This window comes from Anser cygnoides, chromosome Z (assembly GCF_040182565.1).
Source record: "Anser cygnoides isolate HZ-2024a breed goose chromosome Z, Taihu_goose_T2T_genome, whole genome shotgun sequence".
Classification (NCBI taxonomy): domain Eukaryota; kingdom Metazoa; phylum Chordata; class Aves; order Anseriformes; family Anatidae; genus Anser; species Anser cygnoides.
The window spans coordinates 35204948-35221621 of record NC_089912.1 but is presented as its reverse complement, the minus strand read 5'-3'; the positions used below and the strand labels follow the sequence as shown (position 1 = coordinate 35221621).

At 38.4% G+C, this 16674-nt stretch overlaps 1 protein-coding gene across 5 annotated transcripts in view; it reads right to left on the bottom strand.

Annotated features, from left to right (window-relative positions):
- The window catches only part of CTXN3 (cortexin 3), a 30869-nt gene extending 15358 nt beyond the window's left edge, over positions 1-15511 (bottom strand). For 2 of the 5 annotated variants that reach the window (XM_066988209.1, XM_066988211.1), the window contains exons 1-2: positions 6083-8436; positions 5742-5968 (exon numbers count right to left, since the gene is read on the bottom strand). In XM_066988209.1, the coding sequence (XP_066844310.1) occupies positions 7856-8149 (294 nt within the window). In that variant the 5' untranslated portion in view covers positions 8150-8436 and the 3' untranslated portion in view covers positions 5742-5968; positions 6083-7855. Of the gene's footprint in view, positions 1-1443; positions 1597-5741; positions 5969-6082; positions 8437-12144; positions 12300-14266 lie in introns of those variants that run through there. The other 3 variants (XM_066988210.1, XR_010827657.1, XR_010827658.1) reach the window with 3 other exon arrangements.
- Between the last annotated feature and the right edge of the window lie 1163 nt (positions 15512-16674).

The window sequence follows — 16674 nt, the reverse complement described above, 5'->3', positions numbered from 1 at the left end:
TATTTTATCCTATAATAGGAACTAATGGGTCTTATCCAGGGTTTTATTTTTATTTTTACATCGTGACAGCCATCTAAATATAAAATTATAATAGTGAGCTGGCACAAAGACTTTTTATTCTGAGATTTACAGAGACCATGGCTCATGCTACAGTCCAGAGGGATGGGGATGCCTGTAAGGTTTATTCCATTTCACTATAAACCCTGTATCTTGGTTATCAGCACTAAGCAGCTACAAAGGGCTTAGCAAGAGCTGCTGATCCTATTCAGGATCTGTTCAGTGCTGAGCCACAATGTTTTTCAGTGCTGTGGCCATGCTACTAGTAATATTGAAGTTGTTACTCAAGAGCTGAAGTGTATTTTCCTCCACAAACTACAAGGATAGTAGACATACTGTATATGTCTCTATTATGCAGACGTAGATTCAGCCTCCACAATGAAGGTGTACAGTAGCAATTTCCAGTGGACATACTGAAATAGCCACTTTGTGCTTGCTTACATTAGGATTTTATGCTGTTACATGTCCAGTTAGAGAAACATGCCTGTATACACATGTCACAGCAGTGACTGCTTCAGGTAATAGCATCATGAGTTTAGTTGTATGCAGCTAACTACATCTTTCTTTATGTAAATGCACTGGTTTCTTTTTGAGAAAAAAAAAAATCTTTTGGTAAATATGAGGTTGAATAGATCAAGAAACATTTCAAAGCATGTAAACTAATACCCGTTAACATACAGGTATGCATACTTGTAATGCTGTATAAGATTAATAAAATGCATTAACTAGCAATTGTGAATAATTATTTTCTAAACACTGTAAGCTTTCTAATCTTGATATACCATTCTGTAAGTTATTTCTACATTATCCGTGTGTTTTAGGCAAGATCTTTCTCAGTCTATGGCTTAAACTTCAAGACAAATTTATTGAATTGTGATTTTATTATTTCTGTCTGCTGCTATGCAACTAAGAACACATCAGCCAACCAGTGCTTACTATCAATCAAATTCCACAAAACCATTCCATTATCACCTCTGAACTCCAATTTTAATTGTTGTATAAATAAGCATTCCTCTAATTTAATAACTGCTATTTTCTCGATGGCTAGAGAGAAACTCAGGAAAAGTTGAAAACATTACACCATATGGCAAATTTACACTGTTATAACTGCTGGTGTAATTGTGTCACCAACATCTTATGATGCTTCAAGGGAAGAAGCTGCATTTTTGTACACAACCAAGTCTTTTGGTTGTCTTTTGAAGTTAACAATAATGGAAGTTGTTTGTCCACATCTATAGTAGGAGCTACAATGACTACAAATAATACTTTTGATAGGGTAACCCATAAGCTTAGGTCATAGGGATAAAGAGACACACAAAAAAATCACAGTTCTCAACTGTTTTAAATATCTGATTGTTAAAATTCTTTCACTGTATATTTTGCTACCTTGGCCACTGCAACATGTCTTTTTGCTTCATGACACCTGGAAATGGCCCTTTCTCAGGGAAGTAAAGCTTTGGAACAAGCAGACAGGAACATCTGAGTTTTGAGTCACAAACAGAAGAAAGAACTGCAGTAAAGAAACTAAGGCAGAAATATCTGAAATGACAAAGAAGGAAGAGAAAAAAGTGATCTTATGCCAACCGTTTTTAGGAAAGGAAAGCAGAAATGTTATAATACAGTCTCCTGACACTGAGAAATCCAAATGGTAAAGAGAGGAAACATCTCATTTTATATAACTGGCAACTACACAGTAATGTTTTATGGCCAGTCTATATAGGTTATGAGGCAACGTTCAAGACTCTGACAAAAACTGTCTAAAGTTTAAACAAATATAAAAAGCAAAATAAAATAGTTAAAATAAAAGACCCAAATCTCAACCAGTGGTAACGCCTAGCCAAAAACAGAGTGACAGAATAGAAATGGTGCTATTAATGGTAATTCTAATTCCTCCTTTATGAGACTCACCCCGTGACTATCAGGCAAATACCAGGAAGAAAGCTACATTCTGCCATGTCATAAAGCCTCTAAAAAAGCATGTTATCACCCATAATAATATTACAGTTCTTATAGAACCTATTAAAGGACAACAACCAACGATGTTGCTTCTCAAAACCTATTTTATTAAAAAAATGACTGCACATGTATTAAACATCAGTGTGGCACACTACCAATTCGTTCTTGATATGTTCAGAAGTTTGGAGGCTGATTCTCAGTTATACCGAAGTAATGCTGCTAAAGTTGATCACAAGAAACCAAGGCCACATGGAATCAGCTCATAAGAATGGGAACCTCCAACTACATAAATTTTGTAAATTCATTTCTTTTTCTGTGACAAGGATACTGTGACTAATGTCACAAGATTAAAGTACCATAGGTCTGCTTTGATTTACATTGGAGTCTGAAGTGATCACCAGAATCAGACACAGGATTACAGAGATTAGGAACTCACATAAGTCTTTCTGCTGTCTCAAACTGGGGACAATTAAACATACTTTATGATGCAATGTTCCCACTCCAGCCTTTGTCATTTTTTCTCCACGTGGAATAGACAGTAAAAAATCTTTTTTCCCCCATGGCCTCATAGTGTGCAAAGCAGTTCTTTGCTTGGATGTTAATATTTAATTCTCAATATCAGTTCTCCAAATTTAAACCTATAATACCGATTTAAAGAGACAAGGCAAGATTTTTAAAACAATCTACCAAAAATGGAGAATCTCAATGAAAATCAAATCCATAACATGAAAGTATAGGCTAATTCAGGCACTGGTTATCAAGGTGCCAGAACAATGCTGCACCAAATCCCACAACTCCCCTGGAGTTTTTGCACTAGCCTAAGTAACATGCTGGGAGAAGTTACAGCACCAGTAGCTTTCCCTCTATATAAAACAGATGCATTTTCTACTGCCTTGTTGTCTAAGGCACAGCGACTTCAGCATGGGCCAGAAACCTATGCTTCACAGATCCTGTCTTAGCACTGATGATAAGTGTTCTTTGTATCTGCCTTGAAAAGCCCTTAACCTTTCACTCCCTTCTGTTCCTGCTAGACCATGGAGATAACAATGCAGACCTCTGAAGTCATGATGGGGGTTGATTAGTCTGTGTGCCAAAAGGGGAAAAAGAGAAATTGCAATGAAGTGTCAGCTGCTTGCATCGTAACACTGACACAAGAGCAGGAGCCATGGCAGCCACAGTTATCGATGCTGCAGAAATGACATCAAATCTATATTTTAAAAATAATAAAATCCAAAACTTTGCTGCAGAAAGTAGATCTGAAATTCTGTAGAAATCCAGAAGCACTGAAAATAGGATGTAAATTGTAGGAAAGAAATAGCTTTGTTTTCATGAAAGATGTAACATTAAATAACATTAACATGTTATTTACAGACTAAGCATATTTCAGTAAGCCAGGATGAAAAAAAATGAGATTTTGTATCAAAGAAATTTTTGGTCATGGCCACACACCCAGTCATGTTGTAGATCAAAGGTTTTGGGATTCTTTCCTGCAGTCCTTGGGATCTATGGGCTGCTTCTTGGTGGTCACTGACAAGGGCTGACAAATTTGTTGATCTTTGCACCAAACTAACTGAGTGTAAATTCCTAGCAAATGGTCTACAGATCATAACAAAGCTTACATCTCCCAAGCTAGACCTCTTGAAAATGTCCAGTGAAATCACTGCTGACGTGTAGTTCTAGTACATCTGTATAGATCTCCAACCTGCAAAATCCCTGTGTAACAATCCCATCAGGCCCACAGGTCCAGACCCATTTAGTACCCACAAGCCTTTCTTCTGGAAACATGGGTAGTAAAAGCTGACTAAGCTATGATTCTCAGAATTATTTATTTTATTTTATTTTTTTTTTTTGAAATCAAGCTTTATGTATCTCTTCAGAATACAAAGCAAGCAGAGCAAAGAGAAAATAAGACAAGTTGTTTTTATACATTTTTTCTTATTAACACCAAATTCTTTTCTATAAAGTCCATCTCTGGTGAGGGAGAAGTCTGCTTTGCTGCCAACTACATCAGTTGTTTGATGGTTCTTTTTCTCTCTCTGCTAGCACAGCTGTACTTCTGGATCCCAACCCAGAATCATAAAGCTGTAGAATGATTTGGTTTGAAAGGGACCTTAAAGATCATCTAGTTCCAACTCCCCTTCCAAGCCAGAGACACCTTCCACTGAATCAGGATGCTCAAAGCCCCATCCAGTCTGGCCTTGAACACCTCCAGGGATGGGGCATCCACAGCTTCTCTGGGCAACCTGTGCCAGTGCCTCACCACCCTCACAGCAAATAATTTTGTCTTAGTCTAAAAACCCTCTTTTAGTTTAAAACCGTTATTCCTTGTTCTATCACTACATTTCCTTGCAAAGAGCTTTCTTGTAGGCCCCCTTTAGGCACTGGAAGGCTGCTATAAAGTCTACCTGGCTCCTTCTCTTCTCCACCTGAAATAGCCCAACTCTCTCAGCCTGTCTTCGCGGGAGAGGTGCTCCAGCCCTCTGAACATCCTTGTGGCCCTCCTCTGGACTCACTGCAACAGGTCCATGTCCAGGCCCCAGAGCTGAACGCAGTGCTCCAGGTGTGGTCTCACAAGAGTGGAGGAGAGGGGGAGAATCACTCCTCTCAACCCGCTGGTCACACCACTTCACCTGCCTTTGAAGGCGAGCTCAGATCCTGCTAGCTGCATGGCAATAGCAGACATTTCTGTGCAGGTCCAGCACATGAGAACATATACAGCAGTAACCACTGCATGGCTCTTGCAGAGCGCACAGAGCTATGGATTTCTGTGGGTACTTTAAAGCTAGCTCACGTTGTAGCTAGCTCAACACCAGTTGCATCCAAACCTCTGACTGCAGTGGAGAAATAGCATCAGAGCAGTTCTCACAAACATACACCCCACACATTGCTGAGAACAGGCTCCCATCTCAGCTCACTGTTTGGGCCAGCATTTTGCTTTAAGGGTCATAACTGAGATATAAAAGTCTTAAAATCTCATCTGGAGTACGACAGCTTTACTCCCTCATGCCTATCAAGCGTCTTCTCTCTGTCCTTATTTGGCTTTCTTTCTCTGCAGTAGCCTTTGACTTAAACTCCTCGCAGTTAGATTGTTTGCCAAACAAACTAACATAAATGTGCTATTTGCAAAAATTTACACATTCTACTTCTTTGTCCACAGTGCATAAGTATATTTGCTTCACTAACATCAAGAAATACTCATTTCAAGAAGAGTTTTTAAAGATTGCATAAGATTTTCTACAGAAACCAATGTAATAAGCAAGAGTCTGTACCAGAGTGATGCAGAGCTGCAGACTGGCCTGAGCACAGCTGCATTAGCGCACAGATCCTCTCTTTCCCATCTCATTAATATTTCAGGTCATTCCACAGTGAACACTTATTCTTATGAGGCACAGCAATGTGCCAGAGACTGCTTTGTGGACTGGAATAGTACTGTTTCCATTCAAAGTCTGGTCCAGTTTCTCCATGGAAAGTAAAAGTGAGCTATCACAAAACCGAACTGCCAGCATGTCTTCAGAAAACTTCTGCTGGACTTTGAGAGTGCTAAGGAAAAATCCTGTGCTGCGGTATGGCAACTGGTGTGAATTTCCTCTTTTTGCTGTAATGAAGTTAGCAACATCCACAGATAGATTGACTTAAAGTGACTGCCCAGCAGTACTAAATTCCCCTTAACAGACTGACTTATCCCAGTGGTTTACAAAAATATCTCTTTGGAATGCCTCCAAACATACCAGAGATGCTGGCAAGCTCAGTCCCCAGAATAGTCCTCAGCTAGCGACTTCCAAGCTCCACACAAGAATCAAATTGCCTCACTTGAACACCGGTCTACATTCTTTTTTTGGTTGAAGACATTACCTCCCTCTTTCAGTGTAATTACGAAGAAAAGTTGTCTTCTTTTAAAATAAAATCAAATCCATAGTGTCTGAAGACAAACAGACCCCGGTACAGGAGAGAAATCCTAGGCCAGAGAGAGAAACACTGTTAATGCAGCTTCATAAATATTGACAACACGTTGCTTTAGGCAGTATTGATGCAACAACAGCAACATTTTTTGTATGCACCCTGTCATTACCTTTGGTTAATAGTCTGTAAATTTGCGTTAGCTTTGATCGAGGTGCCCTTGTACAGGTTAAGAAGTAGCAAAAGCCAGTAGTACCTCATGACTTCTGGAAAATACCGTCCCTTCTGCCCACTCTGTCTCAAAGGTTACTGCCCCCATGACACAGAGAAGCAGAGCTGTGCTTGTATGCCAGCAGTGACAGGTTGTAGCCCTGCTCCTTTCTTTCTCATCATGGAGCTGAGTTTGGAGCTCTCACTGCCTTCCTGTGAACTGTGATAACCGCAGTGATGAGCCACCCCCTGCCCCACTGCCTCTGCCACAAATAGCTGCAACCTTTAACCGATGGACAGGACAAGCAGCAAAAGGAAATAAATAGCACCACGTGCCACAGCGAGAGTCAGGGCCTCAGTGTGGGTGAGTCAGCACAGCCCCAGCTGTACCAGCTATGGCGCTGGCTTTGCTCCTCCATTTACAGGCTGCAAGCCAAAGCACAAAGGGAATACTTCCCAACGGCCTTCATTGTTATACTGAGTGCAAAATAGCTATATTTAAGGCTTTTTCTTAAAACAGGCAGCATGCTGCTTCCCTTCCCCACTCCATGAAATGTTTCACAAGCCAGGCAGCACCAGGACTGTTTTCACGGTTCTTGTGTGTTCCTGAGTGTGGCCTTTACTTCCTGGCAGTACATCAGATGTTATTTCCACTGTGGTATTTCAGTACTGCTAAACCATGCTTGCAAACATCCACTTAGACTGTAAGTCATTCTATGCCATTTTATGCCATCTTTTAAATGTTTCTTTCCTTCAATCGATCATGCAGATACGTTTTTATTTACATTAACTTCTAGGACTATTTTTTCATTGTACAAGCACTTTCAGAGATACTTCTCTGTGAAGGGGGTGGTGGTTTTTCATTGATTCTTACTGCTGATATTTCAGTCATCCAATTAGGAAAAAGGAACAATGCAATGTGACCTGCACACCAAATATACAGACTGACTGAATGCTTGAAATACACAGTCTGAAATTCATGCAAGACTGAAATTTGTTTGCATAAGCTGTTGTAAGAACAATGTAAAAACTTATCTTAGTAGAAATCAGTTTTGTCAAAAAAGACAAAGATAGGCCAAAGTCATTACACATTTTATTCACAACAAAGATTACAGTCAGTGATTTGTTAGTATTAGGTAGCTTAATCACTGTTTAATGCTAAGAAAGAACATTAAACCTCGGAAAAAAGTTTAGGCATTTTTTCTCCTGAAATTTTCTAGAGCTTTCATACTTATCTTACAGAACAAGAAACTTCCTCACTTGTCTTCAGAGCATGGGACTAAAAAATGAGACTTGTGGGGCTTCAGAAATTTATTTGCTATGTACAGATCATAAAAAGACATTCTTACCACATTTATAAGACGCTTTCCTCCACACAGTCTGGTTAATGATAAAAAGAATATCCCAGAAACAAACAAACAAACAAAACCAAACATTTGCTCTAGTGATTCTTATCCAGTTATAAGAGATCACATGTACTATATATTGTTCCAATGCATTTTGAAGCACCATTCTGCTAATGCAACCTGTCTCTTTTTCCTATGGGAAGATTCACTCAACTACTGTCAAAAATTTTACTTGTTTTTATATTTAATTTTTTAAAAATTGTGTCCATATGTGTATATTGTAACTCCTACAATATTTGATAAAATGCAAAGCAAAACCAAAATAAAATACATTCCTGAATTTTCTTTCTTTATCAGTGTGCTAAATAAGCCTTAACAATTCTCAATCTCTAAGCAAGAGCATAATCAAACTGGCCTTTCTCCATTCCACCAAGCCCATCAGCCCAGGTTGAGGTTGGCATACTCCGGTAGGGGTCAAGCAGAATTCGGAAGCAGCGAACAACGAGGATTCCCAAGAAAATAAATAATAAAATCACAAAGGCAAAGGTTGTTTTCTGTTCCAGGGTCATGCTGGAATCTGATGTCATGTTCCCAGATGGCACCAAAGTGGCACTGAATATCTCTCCATCCATCGTCCAGGGAAGCTGAAACGAATAATCCCACAGTCTCCTTCTTTTCATCATTAGTTTGCTGAGGTCAGAGTAGAAGCCATTTAGATGCACTTTGTTATCTGTAGGGCAAGGGGGAAGCAATGTTAATTGTGAATAGCCCTTTTGTTTAGTTCAATGCAACTTTCTCCTAGTGGAGAAAAATGAGATGGAAAAGGACTTGACAGCAGTTCTGCCTGCCTCTGTGTCACATAGGAGAGACATGTTAGAAATCCCGTACTGCTCTGTTGGCATAGCAGAATTCAGTCACTGATATTACATGTCACTAGACCCTGAGCTGGCAGGAACCTCTCCCTCCTACCATATTATTTGGACTGGGGTAGAACATTTCTTTCCTTGAAGGGTAAATGAGGGTTTTAATCACAGTGTTCCAGTGGGTAACCTACAGAAACGGCAACTGGGAAACAAATTGCATTCCTTGCTGCAGGATGGACGAACTGCAATTGATACCACTCTACGTGGGGGACTAGAAAGACAAGTGTATTTATGGCTTTATACACAGTGACCAGAAATGTTCTGAGGTGGGATGGACCAGGATCTGATGCAGGACAGTAAAATGCATGTGTCTCCAAGGTGGAAGGCAGCAACCCAGTGTTTGTAACGCTGCAGCATTTATAAGGAAAGGGTATAAATAGTGTTTGAAATGAGAGGAAAACATTTAGGAAGGCAGTCTAAAACAAGTCAAATACTAATGCAGCTCAAGGGCAAATGTTTCCTCTTCTTACTTAAAATCACGATGAGGTTTACAAATATAGTTAGCAAGAAAATGTCTTTTATATCACCTGCTCCATGGCATCAAGAGAATCACCAAGATTTGTGACTGAGCTTGGCTGTTTCTGGACAGAAGAGCACAGGCTGTGCTACCGCTGGCCTGGCACTTCTGCTGCTGTGTCTGTCTGTCTGGGTGTCTGCCAGCTGCTGCCTCCTCCTCCCTCACACACTGGGTTTTCCTTCCAGTAAGAAGGAAGCACGGCTGGATGCCACAGCTTAGGCCTGGTCATCGACACTACCTGAGAAATGACCTCGGGAACAGAAGTGTTGAAGGTCGAAGGACAGCACTGTCTCAGTTGAACATGTTCCGAAGAAATAGGAAAAGAGCACAACGCAGTGCACAAGTATGCACAAGTGGAACTTGCAAGTGATTGTGGCTATTCTGTCACTGGACTTGGGTCAGTAATTAGTTACAAGCATGCCTCAGCAAAACCAGTTAACAGGTATAAGTGGATTCAGAAAGCATAGTCACACTATCATTTTGATGGTATTATTCTAAAAAACATACCTCAAACAAAATAAAGTATTAAAGCAACAAAAATATGGGAATTGCACAACTGTTATTGCCTGATTCAATTTATGAATGAAAGGGTAGCAAATTTGAAATTTTAACTTCTCATCTTTTGAAAGCATGTTTCATCTACCAACCGATAAAAAATGCAGACTATCTAACAGTGAGCTAAAACTTAAGGAACACCCAGTTTAATAAAGCTGACTGATTTTTTTTATTTTTTTTTTTATGATACCTTGTGGAGGAAATAATTCTGATGATAAACAATCTTGTTATAAAAGAAGAAGAAATATATAAATTGAGACAGGCATGTAACATGGTGGCAGAGATACTACAGTGAAAGTCAAAAGCAGTGGTGACCCCTTCTTAAAGCCCTCTGGTATTTTGACTACAGAAAACTGTAACACTCACACATTATGTCATGGATTTCCATGTCATTTAAGCACACACTGTCAGCTATATGCATATTATACACACTTAACACTCTTCCCTAAACCTGCAATCACAAGATGCAGTATTCCATACTTGCTCTCACAGATCTGAGTGTTTTAGGAAATGCTTTCCTGACATTTTTCTAGGCATTGTTTCAATGCTGCAGGTGACTGTGGGAGAAAACAACTGTCAGGAAAGATCAGCTTTTGACATGCTGCTTTTAAATGTCAAACTTTGAATACACATAGACTCAGCACACAGTATCTTTCCAGTTTTTGAAGAAACTTGACTTCAGAGAGATATGTGCAATTAGGTACTCAGTGATAATCAAATACAGTTAATTATTTTCCTTTAGGCTCTGTATGGGCACCTATTCTGGATAATACAGATGCTCATTTTCATACTCATTTCATGCTCATTTTCATTTTCATACCATTAAGTGCTACTCATTTATTTTAGGAATGGGAGGATGTCTGATAGTTTTACGCTTAGCAGCTTTTCACACTCCAAATGCTAATCTTTATGCTATAGATTATAAGTGGGAAAATAACAAGACTACATTGCAAAGCTGAAAGGAATGTATTTCCCAGGCTTTGGTCTCCAGACAGCGTTCTGAGTATGCTCATCACTGCATACAATTATAAGGTTTTGGGGACAGGCAGTCTGTCTACATAGAAAGGCACTATACTCAGCATAATCAAAACCATTGCCCTGTTTGGAGCACTTCTGCAAGCCAGAACTTTAGTGATATCATCGACTGTTTCCTATGCATCAAAATGATGTTTAACTGTCTCTACAGATACAAGTACATAGGTACTTGAAAACAGAAGTTAACCAGCTAATGACATTAGTTGGGTGTTATTTCTAGGCACAAGTAATTAGTTAGACTTGGAACAGGCAGCAGCTGGTGGATGGTGCCAGGGAGACCCTGAGCCCTCCATCTTCTTCCCTGCCAGTCATTTTCGGTTGTGTCAGGAGAGCTCCACTGGAGCTGGGCACCAGAAACTTCTTCCAACAGAAAATGTTACCTATGTAGGAGACCACATAGAAATGGTAACATAACTTTAAAGTGTATTTTCTTGTATAAGGATCTCTGCAGTCCTTGTAAGAATTCCGCCAGCTGGCCTGAACTCCATCACACCTCTGTGGTACAGATTGAAGGCTGACAGGGGGAGACAGGAGATTTCTTTTCAGCTTGTTCCAATCACTCAGAAATGATCCAGGTTATCGTATGGGTGGAAAATCCTCAAGGTTGTTTAAAAGTAGTTGATGTAACCAAGATTCCTCTAGGTGCAGACCCACTTTTTTTTTTTCTTTTTTTACATCTCAGATAAAATTGATAGAACAAACAGATTATCCTTCACTTAAGAAAAAAATAGGCCTGCTTTTACGGTTTTGTTTTAATGCAGGGATGCCCTATTCAATTACTTTCTATAATGGGTTCCTTGCAGATGTGACTAATCCTTTGTTTAATAAGTACACAATTGCAAATCACTCTATCCACATCAGGTTGTTATTATAATTTCTCCTTGCCAGTGTGCACACATCCATTAGGTACTTCAATTATAGATCTCCCTGAGGTGGTGCTTACATTCTAAGGTACTAAATTTGTAAAGTAATAAAGAAACAGAACTGAAATTGCATATTATTAGCAACATTGAATCGACATGTTAGTCCTTGGCACATCCCAAGACTTAATATCTTTCATATAGTTTCAACCCAGAAGCTGACCTATTAGCACAAGATCTGGTCAAATGTCACCAAAAGACAGCTTTTATTGTCAAGCCACTAAGATTTTTGAAATTAAAATGACATTGAATTAGTTAGTAGAGCTATCTACACATTGGTATGAAAGACACAAATTCACAGGACTCTTGAGAGTTAAAACTTTTTCACAGTACCTTTGACTGGTCTTTTAGGGCTTTCTGCATTTCACTTGTTTCAAAGATGACTTTACTTGAAAATTGCTCTATAGTTAAAGGATTTCCTCAGGGCTCATATTTTAAAGCTTCTTACTTTGAAAACAGTAGGACTAATGGAAAGATAGGCTACAAGATCTGCAGCTCTAGAAACTTACAATTAAATTTGGTGTTGTTCTGTTGTTTAAAGTGCCCTTTCTTTACTACCATATACAACATAAATGACGTTTTGTGTCAACACTCGTATATGTACATTCTTCTCATGAAAGCCTTTTATGTTTGTGAAAAGTCACAACCAAAGAGACTGTAGGTAATCACATTCTCATTGTGCTGAGTAGAATCTCACTTCTACCCTTTTCACAATTTCTATATCCTACCTGTTCATAAACTCTCCAGTGATCCTGTTTGTGTGGCTGGAGTATGGCACAAACACTCTGAGACACAAGAGAGGCTCTGGAAGTGATCTTCAGTTGCCAAAAGTTGTCCCAGCGTAGCTTGAGGTACACTCGGATTAGCATTACTGGCCCTTCATCTTTCAAAAGAGATGCAGAAATGCTAACTCAAAAATCTATTGAAGACATCCAGACTAAAATGTGACATACACACTCTATGTGTACATGGATTTAAAGTGGGTATTTCAATTTTTAGAACAACAACAAACATTAAGAATGAAACATCATTTAGTGGTGGCATCTGTTTATTTCTATTTCTTGCCAGATCCTTCATTGCACTGTTCTGTCTATATCACATAAAACAAAAAGAGAGGCCTTTGAAACAAGCAGATTGAAAGGAAGAATCTGACCATCAAAAACAACTCATGGGGATATATGGTTTAATATATTTGACCTGTTAAATAGACCCAAGGCCAAGTATACTGCTAGAGTTCTGCTGACTTAATTACCATCTTGTCCTTTTCTTGTTCACTCGAGATTTACTGGACTAACGTGTAAGGGCAAAATGTGGTCCTGTGACTGCACTGGGTGCTTTACAATGTATGCCTGATATGTAGGTATCCTATGTTAGTGGAGCAATTGGGTTTCCATTATGAAATATCCCATGGAATGTAGCAAGCACACAACTGTGCCAAGCCTGTGTGCATGATTTTCCTATACCACCCATACTAGTTTCACTGATTACTCACTTCCTTAGCTACAAAAACGCATGGCAAGTTTCTTCAGGCTCAAACATCTGTACACAAACTATTTGAGTGAAGATATTTCCATGTGCCCACAGCTCAGTTGCTGTGCCTGGCATTTTGAACCTGTTGTAAATAAACTGAACTCGATTACAGAAAAGAACAAAGCTAAAAAATTAAATGACGTATGCCCTACCCTTGTATTCAAATGTGCCTTATATGCATTTGTACTTCATCCTGTGTAGTAATTTGCAACAGCAACTGCATACTTTACGAAGACGTATTAACAATACCCTATTTTGGCTATACTTCATCCTCTTTTTTACAAATTTGTTATCAAACTGACATTGCCCTTCCCTGCAGACACATATCTTCATTGTCTTTTCAACAGCTTTTAAAGACTTTGTGTGGGAGAAGACATTCTTGGTGTGCCTTTCAGCTATTGGCATTATTAAAGCAACTTGGTGGGGTTAACTTTAGCAATAAAACAAAGATAGAAATTGATTGGTTCTTTATTTCTGTAGATTCTCTCCAATACCATGCACCTCACTTTTATTTAATGCACCATGGAATGCTTAAAATGAATCCTCACCTTTAAAATATTAATGCACACACATAGTATAAGATGTGAGGATGATTTATACATGAAAAAGTCAAAGTTACTCTAAAAGCTTGAATTATTCACTGCATTTGCTAAAGTAATTGCTAGCTTTATGAGATACTACCTGTGAAGATCTGAATGCATGAATCTGTGAAACACCAGTGTGTTTATACCATCCAGGCACCTGTGCAGTGGTTTGAAATATGCACCCAACAGACTGTTTTCCTTCCTCTCTATGCCCTCTTCTTTTTAAAAGAGGATATACAGATACAAAGGCATCAGTATTGCAAGTCTTCTCCACAATGAATATTTAAATGTATGGTAATAATAAAATAACCAAAAAATGCTAAAGCCTTAAAAACGAGTAACATGGTTAAAATCCTTGTAGTCTGGTTCCTATGTGAATCAGCAGGTAGAAAATTTTTATAGTCTTAACAGTCATAAATCCTTAAATAAATAAAATAAAATAAAGCCATTTGCAGCTCGAAAGGACATGAAATGGATTTTATATTACCCTTTCTTACATCTGTAACATCTGTAAATGATATACTGTAATATACTTTCTAGAAAGAAAACAAAGAATGTGCAACAACATAATTGGTGTACATATTCATTTAATTATTGTAATTTTTAATCTGCTGTCAGTATTCCCAACCTGCTATGTAGGATGTAACAGTGTTAAACATGCAGATGCAATATAGAGGTTATAACTTTTTAAAATAAATAAGGAAATTTAGGCAAGCAATTTCTGTGAAACAAATACCTTCATCTAGTCCAGAGAGAACTTGACTCATTTCCCACTGCAGCAATTACAGGTAGTTACAAGTTGTATCTTTAGTTTCCATTCTTCTGTACATTTCTTGTATTTCTAAGCATAAAGGATCAGGACTACCAAGGAACCAGTGAAAATCCAAGATAAAAAGCTGCCTTTTAAAGGTTTATAGTTTATCACAAAAACAAAACAAACAAACAAACAAAAAATCAACGAAACATCTCCCCAAAAAATGGAATGAGAATCCTACTTGTGTGTTAGAAATAATTAGTTGACAATACTGTTGTTCTTGAAAGTGAGGCTATAATTTCAGTTCTGCTTCAGCAACTCTTCACTGGATTCTGCTTCACCAAGTACAGCAGTAGCCTCACAGGCTGTCTGAAACCATCTTCAGCAGAACATTAACATTCAAAAGGCATACCATAAATAAATAAATAAATAAAAAATCACAGGGTATTCCCATACCTTTGCAAAATCAGAGCTATAATCTGCTAGCATTTCTCTCTTCTTCTTCACTGATTGTTGTCAGCAATCTTTCTTTTTAATGGCAGTAAACTCTGCATTTATCAGACAATCTGAATATTTATTACAATTTGTGATCTTCAAATGCATTAACCTTTACATAATGATTATAAATTGCAATTTGAAAATAAGATTATACATACATGAATTAACACTCATTAAAATGTAATCATGTCATATGTATTCCTGTGGCATATTTCTTTAGAAAATAAACTGACCTTGCAATGGGAGAGGATACACTCCATAGCATTTACCGCTCAACTTTTATCTAGACATTTTGGCCCTGAGAGTTGTTCTTGTTTCCACCCTACTGTCCTTGATATAGCTGTGTTTTATTTTGAAGGAAAATAACTAAAATAAGAAGGTTCCTGTTTTCCTTTCCCATGGGAAAAAATAAAGTCAGCTTTAGAACGTCTGTCAAATAGACAGATTAAAACATGTAAGTTTTTGTTTGTTTGTATGTTTGTTTCCCCCAAGTTTCTACTTAAAAGCAAGCAAACACACATGCACACAGAAACCTGAACCATTTTAGGGTGACAGAATGCCATTTGTTTTGATCTTTTACTGGGAATTTAAGTTTTTATATATTCCATACTGTCACAGAGCAAGAAAAGAGTATGGTATATTATCCTCTTCTTATTTTTCCATGAGGCTTCTAATATGGAAAATAGATTTGAAACTCAAATCCCACCTATCTCCCTTTCTCTGTCCCTTGCAGTTTTTTCCTGTTGAAGCATCCTTTATTTTAGATCATTAAAATTTCCAGCTGCATTGTGGGTGGCAGGCTTAACGGTGTGTAGTGTGGGACCATGGTTTTGTGCATATAATAGGGCAAAATATAGTTTCAGAGAGGATGCAAAGCTGCCACCCAGATTAACACAAAACAGAGACGGACATTTTATGGACACCCACATGGACAATCAGAGACCCCTATACACCCATGAGGGGGTCTGTCTTAAGCCCATTCACAGCATGGCTTCTCATGCTTTGCAAGCAATAAACAAAGAGGAAAGCACCTCCTCTTGCTGTCTAGAGAGGACTTTCCAGTTCCTTGTTCTTCCTTGCACACAAGCACGTCAGCTTTGATGCTGTGTTCTGCATCCTCTGAGTCCCTCAGGATCTTGTGCCTCTAAACTGGATTCCAAAAAGGTATCTTAAGCCCTCTTCTACACTTCCTTTAGTCCCACCAGAACTTCTCATTTTGTGACTTTAAAGAGTCAAACTTTATTTTCTCTTTTATTTCTTTGGGGATTTTCCACTCTCTCAACCTAAAATCCAGTAGATAATCTATATTTTATCCACCCCATTGCTATAGCAAGCAACTGCTAGAAGGGTATTTGCCAAGGTTTAGTAGCCCCTCCTCCCTCATGGTCTGAAAGGTTCATGACAAGACTTGATAAAAGAGGCTGGATTACATTCCCAGAAAATTTCATGACAGTGATTTCATAACATTAGGCAGAAGTTTTGTATTTTGCATTTAACTTCATTCACATAATAAAAAGTCTCACAGTCTCAACAGTACACTACTGTAGCACCACTGCTCTGTGATCCAGACAAGCTGGTGGGCATTAAAGGGTACACCTTTTTGTTGCAGAGAAACTCCTAATCACCTGCGTCCTTTTAAACTGTCCTCACCATGATGCATGTTTTCATCCACCCAGCTTCAAGAAGCTTAGCAATTCTGTAAGAAAATAAGGAATGATTCATTTCTTACAGGAAGACACATTATAAGAACACAGATATGTTATCCAGCAACAAGGGAACTCCCATAGAAGAGGAGGTTTTCTCCTATTGTTCTGTATGCGTTTTATTGGATAGAAGGAAAAAAAAAAAAAAAAAAAAAAAAACAAGTAATTGTGGGATCCAGGTGGTTAACA